The 12,290-nt window shown below is 40.1% G+C and overlaps 1 protein-coding gene across 1 annotated transcript in view; it reads left to right on the top strand.

Moving 5' to 3' along the window:
• Positions 1–560: 560 nt before the first annotated feature.
• Positions 561–12,290, top strand: part of LOC141802528 (tenascin-R-like) — a 51,599-nt gene continuing 39,869 nt past the window's right edge. Inside the window, exons 1-4 of the mRNA XM_074686060.1 lie at positions 561–633; positions 6,561–6,854; positions 6,940–6,997; positions 7,070–7,291. Coding sequence (XP_074542161.1) covers positions 6,729–6,854; positions 6,940–6,997; positions 7,070–7,291 — 406 coding nt within the window. The 5' untranslated portion in view covers positions 561–633; positions 6,561–6,728. The remainder of the gene's footprint in view (positions 634–6,560; positions 6,855–6,939; positions 6,998–7,069; positions 7,292–12,290) is intronic.

Raw genomic sequence — 12,290 nt, 5'->3', positions numbered from 1 at the left:
CTTGTTGTGTTTCCTCCCTGTTCCTCCTCTGAGGGAGCAGCGCCTCCTGTTTGTCTGAGCTGGTCTAATAAATAACAGACCCTGTCAGCTACCGTCTCTCATAAAACCCCAACGAGAGGGAACTCTGTCAATGAATCCACCGACAGGCTGCTCGGCAACCGTTTCTTGGCCTCTGCAGCTCCACCCTCACATCTGGACCCGTGAGTGACAAACACAACCATCAGACGAGGAGGAAGAGGAGCGTCATGAAGAGTCCTGCAGAGGACAGAGACCGTCCAAAGACGTTAAAGATCCAGTAAAAAACATCTAAAAATTCAGATGTTTTCCATCGTGGATCCTCCGCCCAGGAGGGACCTGTAAAGCTCACAGAATTACATCAGAGAAGAGGAGGAGGAGGAGGAGGAGGAGGAGGAGGAGGAGGAGGAGGAGGAGGAGAGAAAGAGAGGAGAGGGAGGAAAAATTCTTCAAGTATGAGAAAATTTTACAGCTCTCCTCCCCTCTCCCCTCTCCCCTCTCCTCCTCCTCTCTGTCCATTCAGGCTGCTGGTTAGTCACCGAGACGTTCACGGACTCAGAAGGAGCTGAGGAGCTGCAGAGACAGAGACAGGGAGCGTCCTCCTGCAGCTGCGAGCAGGTAAGATGCTCCTCAGCCTCACCTGGAGGAGTTAGTCTGCAGCTGGGGTTGATATCGCGCATGAATTTAATCTTAATTTGGCTAAAAAATGTGCACAATTTGTTAAATTTTTCTTCCTTATTTTTATTTTTTAAGACAGAAGCAACCTTTGACGTCATTTTTAGACCTCAAGAAGGATGAAAAAACATTTAATTATCTAATCTAAAGGATAAAAAATACTTTTTAGTAGAAAAACAAGATGTTGTTAACAGTAAATATTTGCTTCCTCCTCGTTTCATCCTGTGCGCAGTATTTGAAAACACTCTCAGGACCAAATCGATGAAACATGAACCTGTGCAGGATATTCTGCATCTTGTTTTCGTGACGTTTGATTCTCCAGATGTTTTTGGAGTAACTGACATGACGAGCGGTTCGTTTCAGGATGATTTGAGTTTTTTATGATGGAGAAATGGAAAGAAGCAGATTTCAGGCTGAGCTCTTCTGACTCGGAGGCGTCAGGTGGTCGCTGCATGTGGGAGACCAGAAGTTTTTTTTGTTTTAAAGTGGCGGCTCATGAGACGGAAATGATTTCAGATTTATGTGAAAACCACAAAGTTTGTGAGTTTTTCCTCCTCAGGATGATTCCTGGACGTCCGTGTGGCTCTGCCTGTTAAAAGTCCTGGACTCTGATCTGGACTCTGATGGGTTTCACAGAGGACGGCAGAGACCAGACGGTCCTGACGCTTGATAATGAAACGAGCCGTGCATAAAAAAAATGATTTTCTTTTCTTTAACGTGAGTTATTTATCAGGAGGACGCTGAGAGTGGGAAAAGGAGCAGAGAGATTTATTAACACCAGGTTGAAAAGTTTACCTGAGCAGAAGGAAGAAAAGTGTTGATGGTGTCCCACAGGGGTCCGTACTGGGTCCTGTTCTTTTTGTTTTATCAGTGATTCATGTAAAAGCATCAAAGATGCAAAGTTTCGTCGATATGCAGACGACACTGTTCTTTATCATCTTCCCTTTGTGTGACGTTAATGATCAGCTCGCTGCTTTTAACGCTGTCCAAAGAAATCTTTGTGAACTACGGCGCGTAGAGACTGAGGAGATTGAATGTGTCCTAACTTTTAAATATCTGGGTTTTCCTCTGGATGATTGTTTAAGTCGTCACATTCAAAGTCCATCAAAGAAAACAAAAAAACTGAGGATAAAGTTGGTTTTCTTTCACAGAAACAAAGGAAAAAACTCGCCTCAGAACTATAAATTAACAAATATTGTTAAAGGTAATTGATAAACTTTAAATACCATCTCATGTCAGGGTTTTTTTTAACCTCAGTGAAACGTTTTGATGCTATTAATACAAGTGTTTCTCTTTTTACAGTTTCATTTTTTTTTAAATGTTATTCTCAATAATGAATCATGGGTTATGGTTTTAGGTTTTGCTCCATACAGATACAGATACACCTGTATGAGGATAGAATTAATTAAAACTGAATTTGATATTTCAAAATTTAATTATTTGCTTTGAAACTTTGTTTTGACTCACTTAAAAGTTTAACATTCAAACATTTATAAACATCAAAACTTCAATATTTTAATATTCAGTCTCAGTTCACTGAATTCAGACACTTCTGGTTCTTAAGGACAAATAATCAAATGCAGAACTCACAAACAGGTAAAGAGGAGTACTCGTGGACCGGAAGTGTACGGAAAACTGAATCTGAATTGTGCAAACTAAAATTGATAATTGATTTTTTAACACTATGTTTTTTAAATATTTTTTTATTTTTGGACAAACACATTAACAATAAATAAAATAATAAAAATAATGATAAAATAATAATTAAAAAAACATAATAAATAATAATAATAAAATAAAATGTTACAATGAAAAACAATTAAACATCTTATTAAAAAAAATTCTGAAATGTTGGTAACAAAGTGTTAAATATATATCCTAAATATGTATATATACTGATTGTACTCAGTTCAGTACATCAGTAGCTGCCAGCAGGGAGATTGTGATAGAAGGACATAAAGACTAAACTTACTTAAAAACTGAACCGAACAAAAAATAAATGAATTTTTGAACTGAAGGAATTCACCTAGAAAAACCTTCAAGTAAATGAAAACACAGTTTATAAATAAATATATATTTTTTTAATTATTACACTCTACACGTCTCTATCAATTACATGATCGTACGAGATATTTGTAAAATATTGACCCAAGGAGAGTTTCTGAGCCCTGTGATTTTCTGCTCGGACTGAAAAGACCTGAAATGATGATTTTTGTGGGTTAACTGCAGAGACGGACTCTTTCTTCATACTCCTGATCTCGGCCCAGCAGCAGACCGAGTCGTTACAGGTGTAGGGAGTCGTTAAGCTGTAGGGAGTCGTTAAGGTGTAAGGAGTCGTTCAGCTGTAGGGAGTTGTTACGGTGTAAGGAGTTGTTATGGTGCGCTCCTGTTGTCCTTTGGGACGTCTTACCTGTTCAGCTGGAGCAGCTCTGAGCGACAGGTATTTACAAGCTAATTGTTCCCATTGAGGTCAGAGCGGGGGGGGGGGGGGGGGGGGGGGGGTCGCCATCAGGCCCCGGTCTAGACAAAGACCCATTAAAGTCCAGATGCTGAACTCTGTTTGTGTCGGGTCAACTCAAACCAGCAACACGTGACGGTTAGAGGTCGGTTAGGGGGGGTCAGGTCCAGGTGTGGGTTTGGAGTCTTTCACAGTTTGGACTGTAGACCGTTAGTCCTCTTAGAGGAACTTTCAGAAACTCAACAGGAAGTCAAACAGCTCCCGTTGATCCAGAGTGAATCTTGATTCGTTTCATTTTTCCTGAAATGCATAAAACGCTCCACATGTGTGGCTCCATGTGCGCCGTACCTCTTGTGGACTCCAGGAGCTCTGAGCAGCTGGTTTCTGCATCCAGACCTGGTCCTGGAGGCAGGTTCACAGCAGATCTCGTCAGTTTGAGGCGGCTCTGGTGATAAATCTCTCAGAAGAAACACGGGGGAACGGGGGGTTAGACACTCAGGGTTTGAGTCGTATCTGTAGTTCCTGTAGCTCCTGTGTTTCTCCAGGACAACAGTGTTGAACCTGTGGCTCTGGAGCCTCATGCGGCCCTTTGACTCCTTTGCAGTGTCTCCTTGAAGCTTTAAAAAAATCTGATTGAAATAAAGAATAGTTATTTTTCTTCCAAAGGGTATTGATGATTAAAGACACTGGCACTAAATAAAATCCTGTGTTAACATTTAGTTGAACTAAATCTTCATCCCATCTGTCAATAAAGCCTGCCACCGCTCTACTTCACCTCCTACAACATCAACAGCCCACCAACTTTCCATGCACCTGTAGCTAACCTCAAGTTTTACAGCCCTGGGAAGATAACTACATCTACAAAAAGACTCATCTGGAAGAAAATACTGATTTTAATTCTGTGTGGATGGATTCATTTCACTGACAACGTGCTGGATTAATTTACATGACTGATATGTGGCTAGATATTAGCAAACATCCCAAAAATGGTGATTTGTGCAAAATTGTAAATAGGCCTGCATAGTGTCAGTTAAACTATACATTCAAAAATTTTTGGTAACATCATATTTTTTTTGCGATTTTTGAAATTTCTTAATATTTGGAAAAATTTTGAATTTTCAGATATTTTTGTGGTTTGAACAATTTTGGAAATTTCAAAATCTGTTTTGATTTTTTTTTTATTTAAACAAGGCTTGCACATTTTTTGGAAACTTTCAATGTTTTTTTGTGTTTTTGTCAAATGTTTTTACATTTAAATTTTTTTTAACCTGGGCAAATTTATCTAATTATATTTCTTTTTCACTTTTTTTCAGAATTTTAGACATTTCAAAACTCTTCCAATTTTTTTTAACAAATTCTGATGATTTTCATTTTTTCTTGAAAAAAAAAAATCAAATTTCTTTTAATTTTTTTTTTATTTTTTTAATTTGAGCTTTTTTTGAGATTTCAAAAATTGTTTGAAACTTACAAATTTTACAAATATTCAAAATTGTTGCATTTTTCATTCAAAAGAAATGTTGCAAAACTTTGGAAATTTAAATTTATTTGGAATATATTTAATTTTGTAACTTCTACAATTTTGAATTTTTTGCAGATTTATTTTATATCAAATGCTGGAAAAATCCCTGCAAATTTTGGATGTTTTGAAACTGAAATTTTTGCAATTTTTGAATTTTTGAAAAACTCTTAATCTTTTTTTTTTTTTTTTTAGATAATAATAAATCAATAAAATTTGTTGCATTTTTTTGCATTTTTCTTTGGAAGTTTCCTATTTTTTTTTGAGTATTTTTCGCAAAATTTATGAAAAATAAAAAAGGTATGACATTACATTTACAATTTTATCAATCTACAAAAACCTTCTATTTTCGATAATTATTCACTGGATTTTAACTATGTATTGATTTTTATTCACTCTATTGTTTTTATTGTGAAGATACAGTAGATTTTGTGGCTCCTGGATGACTTTAATCCAGGTGAGCTGAGGTTAAGGTAAAGGTTGCAGACCTGTGCTCTGGTAGGAGACGTTTATGGATCCAGGTGTGATCTTTGTTTCTGTCAGATGTTAAACTGGAAACCATGACGAGAAACCAGTCCTGGCTCCAAACTGCTCAGACGTTTTCCTCAGACTGACTCTGTGACGTGTGTAAATCCAGTCGTTGCCTCCTTTTCTTGTGTTTTCTTTCCTCTGATCAAACTTTATCTTTCGCTCTCACAGAGTCTGAGGCGTTATCGTTCCTGATGTTTTCTCAAACTGATTTCTGAAGCTCTCTCTGTTTCACTGGTCAGAAACTCGAACACATCCTGACGTTACACCAATAAACCAAACGCTCAGGAACCTGCTCACTCTGGGAGTCATGGTTTGGCTTTTCTTTTTACACGTTTGGAGCTCGGTGTGATGAATCAGAGTCCAGTTTTCAGCCAGCAGCAGTGAAGCTGTGATGGTGTCGGGTTTTCAGGACGGACCAAACGGTTTTATTCTTTATTCATTCCCCTGACGGACTGAAGCTGCTTTCCCACCCTCTGAACCAGGCTCTGAATGTAGCTCTAAGGGATAAACTGACCCATGGGAACTGCCCTACCTGGGGAGGCGGGGCTTCCAAGTTGGACGTCTCTGATTGGTTGTTTTAAGCTGGAACACTAAAAAATAAAGCTCCATCAAAACCAGCACAGGCTGAAGATCTGCTATGCTAACAGGCTAACAGGCTGAAAAAAGGCCTTTACTGTTGTCGCACTGCCCTCTACTGGTCTGGAGCTGTTTTGTGAGCAAATGACATTATTCTAGTTTGAGCATATTTCTTTTTTTCCATTGGCAGATTTTTTTAACGTATCATGAACAATTCTACGTCTGTAAACCTTTTTTTTTTAGCAATATAAACTTAAAAAATGTCAAATTAGCAGCCCTTGTTTTTATCTCCTGTTGTTGTTGAGCTTTGAGACGTCACTGGAAACTCTTTGTTTTGCAGATTTGATAAGAAACACACAGAAACCGTCTGATTAGGATTAATATCCATAAAGAAGAACGACTGGAAACCAGGAACACACTCACAGATGTCGACTGCTCTCGAAAACAAACAAACGTCTGTTGGACTCGGTGTTTATCCTCCAGGATAATCTGAACCAATCCGCAGCAGAGCGGCCTGACGGATGTAAATCCTGCGTGCACGCTCTGATGATGAACCCCGCTCAGTCTGACACGTGAGGCGTCCGCGTCAGAAACTGGCGGCGGGGTAAATAATTACTCGCTCTGACCGAGTTGGTTTTTCCGTTGTGTTTTACGGGCTGACACGCTCCACTGACAGGCCCGTAAACAGCTAATGGCCTCGTTTCTGCTAATTGTGACTGAAGTGGAGTCCGCTGAGCTCAGGAGACACGTTAACGTGGCTTTAAACGTGTGTTTCTGACCTTTTTCCAGAGGGAAGTGACTGCAGATCCACAGAGGGAGGAGAGGAGAGGAGAGTCTGAGACGCTGATCGTCAGGTTCAACGAGGAACATCTGCTCCACCAGCTCCGCTGAACGCTGAGCGTCCTTTTCTCCTCCTGATCCACCAGAGGAGCGTTTCTCTCCAGTCCCACCCCGACCATGTCTCCCTCCCTCCTCCTCGTCCTCCTCCTGGCTGCTCCCGCCCTCCTGACCCCGTCCCCCTCCAGAGAGTTAGAGGTCAGAGGTCAGAGGACGCCCAGGGAGGCCGGCCAGGACTCCATGAAGGTGAGACTGGGTCTGGGTCTCTGTGGCTCCGTTTGCAGGAGAAGTGTTCAGTGTTAAACCAGATCCTCCTGTTCCCCTGATCCAGGTGATGATCTCTGGAGGCTGCATCACTCAGGGGGACTCAGCCGACGCCGCCCAGGGAGGTAAAGACCTGCAGGTCATGAGACGACCACACGACGCCTGAGGTGTCTGAGTCTCTGTCTCTGTGTCCTCAGGGAAAGAAATCGACCTGACCGCCGGAGCTCCTCTGGTCCTCACCCATAAGATCAAACTGGTCCCGTCTGGTCAGGGCTCAGGGTCTGGGTCCGGGTCTTGCGGCTGTGAAGCGGACTTTGCTGCCCTCCGGGAGCGTCTGGAGAGGCTGGAGAGGGAGGTGTCCAGCCTGAGGGAGAAATGTGGAGCTGAAGGAGGCTGCTGCTCCTCCAAGGAGAGCAAAGGTACAACATCAGAAATAGGATTCAAAACAGGTTTAAAAAACTCACAATCATTAAGTTTTTTCATCATTCAAAAAAGGTTAAATCCCTTTTTTTTTTTTTTTTTAATAGATTCGTCCCAAAAACGTTACAATTTTTATTGACTTCAGAGCTCTTACAGCGTCATTTACAGGACAAAAGAAGCAGAGCTATAGCAGCTTTACACTACTTTTTATAAGCTAACGTTAGCTTGATACTGTTATCAACTGTAACTTGAGAACATAGAGGAGCATGGAGGTGGTGGAGCCCAAACACAGAGCTAAAAGAGAGTTAACATTGGGCAAAATTCATGTGTTTTGAGGTTATTTTTCATGACAAACAGCAAAGGGTTAAAGTTGGGAGTCAAACTACCAACCACAGTGAAAAGAGCTCAAATTCAAACAGGGTAATTTTAACCCTCTGGCTCAGAGTGGTGACTGCAGTGTTCAACAGTTCAAAGTCATTTTCCCCTAAAGTCGGTGGTTTCTATAAACCTGTAGACCAGTAGATAGCCTGTGTCCAGATTTTCGTCTTTTCATCTTTTATTCATTTATTAATCAATTTATTTATTTCTATGGCATTAAAATATTTTAATATTTGTCATGTTTTAATTGCATAAAAAATATATTTTTTTATTTGTTTTCTTCTTAGGGCATATTAACATTTTTCTTTCTTTTTTTTTTAAATAAAAAAAATATGTTTTGGTCTTTCTCATGGCCTGATTTTTTGTGTCTTCCTAAGGCATGAAAACAATTTTTTTTCTTTTTTTTTTTTTGTATTCTTAGGCCATGAGATTTTTTTTTAAAACTTTTTTTTAATATATATTGGATTTCGTTTAAAAAGTTGTAGACATGCATCAGAGGGTTAAAAAAGCATATCAAAAAATACACATAGTTAAAAAGTGTTAAAATATTTTCAAATCATGAAAATAAATAAATATTCATGGGATGACCCCCCCCAAAAAAAATAATAAATAAATAAATAAAAATAAATAAATAAAAATAAATAAAAAATAATAAATAAATAAATAAATAAATAAATAAATAAATAAATAAATAAAATAAAAATATAAAAAAAGCTTAATTCATGTTGACAAGAAAATCATACTATTTGTAGCTGAATGCTCAGTAGCTTGGAGTCCACTGGAGAGACCATGTCTGTAACTTTGTCCATGTTTCATACAGTTAATGTTTGGTCCTCACTCTGCTGCTTGAAACAGCTTCATCACACTGTCCCAACCATAGACAGTAAAATAATGGATTTCGCTGATGTCTCCTGTCTGTTTCTAAAAAGATGTTTGAAGCAAATCAGCTGGCGCGACCATCCTGGAAAACAGGGAGGGATCTGAGTCTCCTCACAAACACTTGTAGTGAGCTGACTGGACAAACTCACAATCTTAGTATCCTCCAAACAGCAGATTCTAGAATGCTGCCCAGTCTCATCATGTGATGACATCATCATTACATCATTCAAAGCCATTCTGATGAACATTCCGGAATTTCTTTTAGATTTAGAGACTGTAAGGGCAACATTCCGGAACTCCTTTGCTCTATTTAACTCTAAAGCATGGGAGTTAGCATGAGTCAGCGTTTCTGGTACAGTGACTGCTGACCAGAGTTTATAGAGTTTGAACTCAGGTTCAGACTGGTTGATGTTCAGGTCCATGTAGTCTACTGAAAAAGAGACAAAAACAAAGATTTGAATTTGAAAAAAAACCCACCCCAAAAACAAAAACAAAAAATAATTTTTGATGCAACTTGTCAACTGTCCTTATCGCCATGGTTACTGCTTGGACTCTGAACCTTGAGCCTGCTGTATGAGTCCCCTACTCACTGACAGTATTTACTCTCTTTAATCTCTGTTTTTGGTCTCCACCATCTCCTGCTCCCGTATGTTCTGAAGCTGGTTTACACTTTAATTTCTACGGACATCAAAACATTATTTTTGTCCATTTATTCAAACTAAACTCATCCAGATTTCATTTTTCTACACAGACTCAGTCATCGTCAGTGCCAGGCTTCCTATTAGCGTCTTAACGAGCCAAATCTCTGGGAAAAGCACACACAGACGCTCCTTCCTAACATTTGTTAACAGCATTACACCGTCACTGTGGCCTGTGTGTGACAAACCAGAACAAAGTGAAACTCAACAAATATTAAACTTTTTCTCTGATCCAAAAACTCAGATTCAGCCCAAAAGTTGCCCAAACAGGAAATGTGGTTTAAGCTGCGGCCTGCTCCCCTCCTCCTGCTCCATGGCAGCAAACACACACACACTCACACACACTCACACACACACACACACACGCCCAGCTGCTCATATGAATATGATTTATCTGTTATTAAAAACAAACAAAGCAGAGGAACACGCTCTACCTTGTTCTGCTTGAAAAGATTTTCTCTATTTACATTCAGGACGACACACACACTGGGTGTGTGTTTGTCCCAACATGTGGCGTGTAAACACACACTGAGCTGTCCCTAATGAGGACCTCCTCTCTGCCTAAAAGTTTGTCGTCAGCAGAGTGAGTCTGAGGTAAACGGACAACAAAACCCCAGACAAAAAACAAACACTCACATGTCAGGCGGCCATCAGCGATCAGACAGTTATCAGCGATCAGAGGGTTATTAGGAATCAGACGGCCATCAGCGATCTGAGTTATCAGCAATCAGGCAGTTATCAGCAATCAGGCAGTTATCAGCAATCAGGCAGTTATCAGCAATCAGACGGCCATCAGCGATCAGACGTTATCAGTAATCAGGCAGTTATCAGCAATCAGACGGCCATCAGCGATTAGATGGTTATCGGGAATCAGACAGCCATCAGCCATCAGGCGGTTATCAGCGATCAGATAGTTATCAGGGATCAGACGTTATCAGGAATCAGACGGTTATCAGCAATCAGACGGTTATCAGCAATCAGCCAACAGCGATTAGACAGTTATCAGCGGTCAGGCGACCATCAGTGATCAGGCAGTTATCAGGAATCAGACAGTTATCAGGAATCAGATGGCCATCAGCATTCAGACGTTATCAGCAATCAGGCGGTTATCAGGAATCAGACAGTGATCAGTGATCAGGCAATTATCAGCGATCAGGCGGCCAACAGCGATCAGGATGTTATCAGTGATCAGGCGGCCATCAGCGATCAGATGGCCATCAGCGATCAAATGGTTATCATCGATCAGATGGTTATCAGCAATCAGGCAGTTATCAGTGATCAGATGGCCATCAGCTATCAGACTGTTATTAGTAATCAGACGTTTTTTAGTGATCAGACGGTTATCAGCGAGCAGACGGTAATCAGTGTTTAGACGGTTTTCAGCGATCAGATGGCATTTTTCTCACATACACATAGACAGAAAGACCCCGGCCAGGATTCAGACCTGACAACAATCTGGTATTAAAATCAAACGGCAGAAACAATCATCCCATCCTGCTCCTCCTCCAGCCTGGTTTTCCCTCCGGCTCTGACCCTGCAGTCACACCAGGATCAGGAAGTGACTCAGAAAAGTTCGCTCATATTAATAACAACAGTAAGAACAATAAACTGCTCCTCAGTGGCTCCTTTTCTCCATCCAAGCTTGAAACTCACTCACGTATTGATGATCTGCCTGATCACGTGTGTGTGTGTGTGTTTGTTTTAGCCAAGTTTATATTACTTCACTGATCGGCCTGTAGCTCACTGACTCATCCCTCACACACACACACACACACACACACACACACACACACACACACACACACACACACAGAGCTAAGCCCACCAATGACAAAGCCATCAAATATGTTGATTTTTATACAATTATATTTTTATGAAGAGCAGAGTTTCACTCCTCTGCCAGCTCCTTCTCTCCGTCCTCCGTCCTCCCTTTGTTTTCCTGTGGACATAGACAAACACAAACCAGAGCGCTGACAAACAAGAAACAACAACACCAGAGACAAACACACAGAGGACCGGACAGGCCTGGAAAAAATGACCAATCTGCTTTTTTAGATTCATTATTTTGATTCTTGTTGGTCATGAAATATGTAAAGGTGGAGTTTCCTGTTGAAACTGGCCGACGTTAGAGAAAGACCTGGATCCAGAGGGTGTTTTCATAACGAGCAAAACTCAAACCTTCAAACACTCTGAGAGGTTAAAAAGCTTTATTTACACATGTTGGTCATGTTGACCCTAAATAACACAACAGATGTGAGACAGTAGGGGACCATAGACTGTATATAGAGTGGACAGCGTGGCTCCGCCTTTTACGGTTTCCCCGTCACAGGCGCAGCCAATAGCAGCCAGAGTCTGTGCGGTAGAGACGATGAGGGATTCTGGGAGAATCTGAGTGGAGCTGGGAGACAAAAATAATATATTTTTTCTTCTCTCGAGAGTCTAATCACTTCCTGACTCTACCTCTGACATATTTTGCAATCCCTGAAAAAAATACACGAGAACGTCAGCTGTCAATCATCGTTAAACGTTACATACAACCTCGTTTTTAACCTCGTATAACTAATGAAAACAAAACTTTTCAGAAAAAAGAGGACTTGGATACAAGACAACCAAATAATATCTTCAAATCACCACAACAATCAGACGTGAGAAACATTTCTACCAGGTGGATTAATTTTTTAAAGTTTGACCACAGCCCATCTGGAATGACTGGGGAGATGGATTTTTTTAACCTATACTGCAGCCAGCCACCAGGGGGAGCAGTTTTTGTGGAGACCTCACTTCAAGCTGAGCAAGATGACGTCCATTTTTAAAAAATTTTATTTTACAGTTTATGGTTGTTAGGAGCTCCAAGTCTCCAAAAACCAACCAGATATCCCAGCAATGTCCTGTATTTTTATTACTATTATTTATTTATTTATTTATTTTTTATAAATTAATTAATTAATTTATTTATTTCTAATTTATTTATTTATTTAATTTTTTAATTTTTTTTTTATCTTTTTGTCATAATGTTCAGGAGGTGTGAAAATTTGAGAAAATA

This window comes from Halichoeres trimaculatus, unplaced genomic scaffold (assembly GCF_033239565.1).
Source record: "Halichoeres trimaculatus isolate MK-OKI-2021-1 unplaced genomic scaffold, fHalTri1.1 fHalTri1_scaffold_14, whole genome shotgun sequence".
Classification (NCBI taxonomy): Eukaryota; Metazoa; Chordata; class Actinopteri; order Labriformes; family Labridae; genus Halichoeres; species Halichoeres trimaculatus.
The sequence above is the reverse complement of the archived record's forward strand: the minus strand, read 5'-3'. Positions and strand labels throughout refer to the sequence as shown.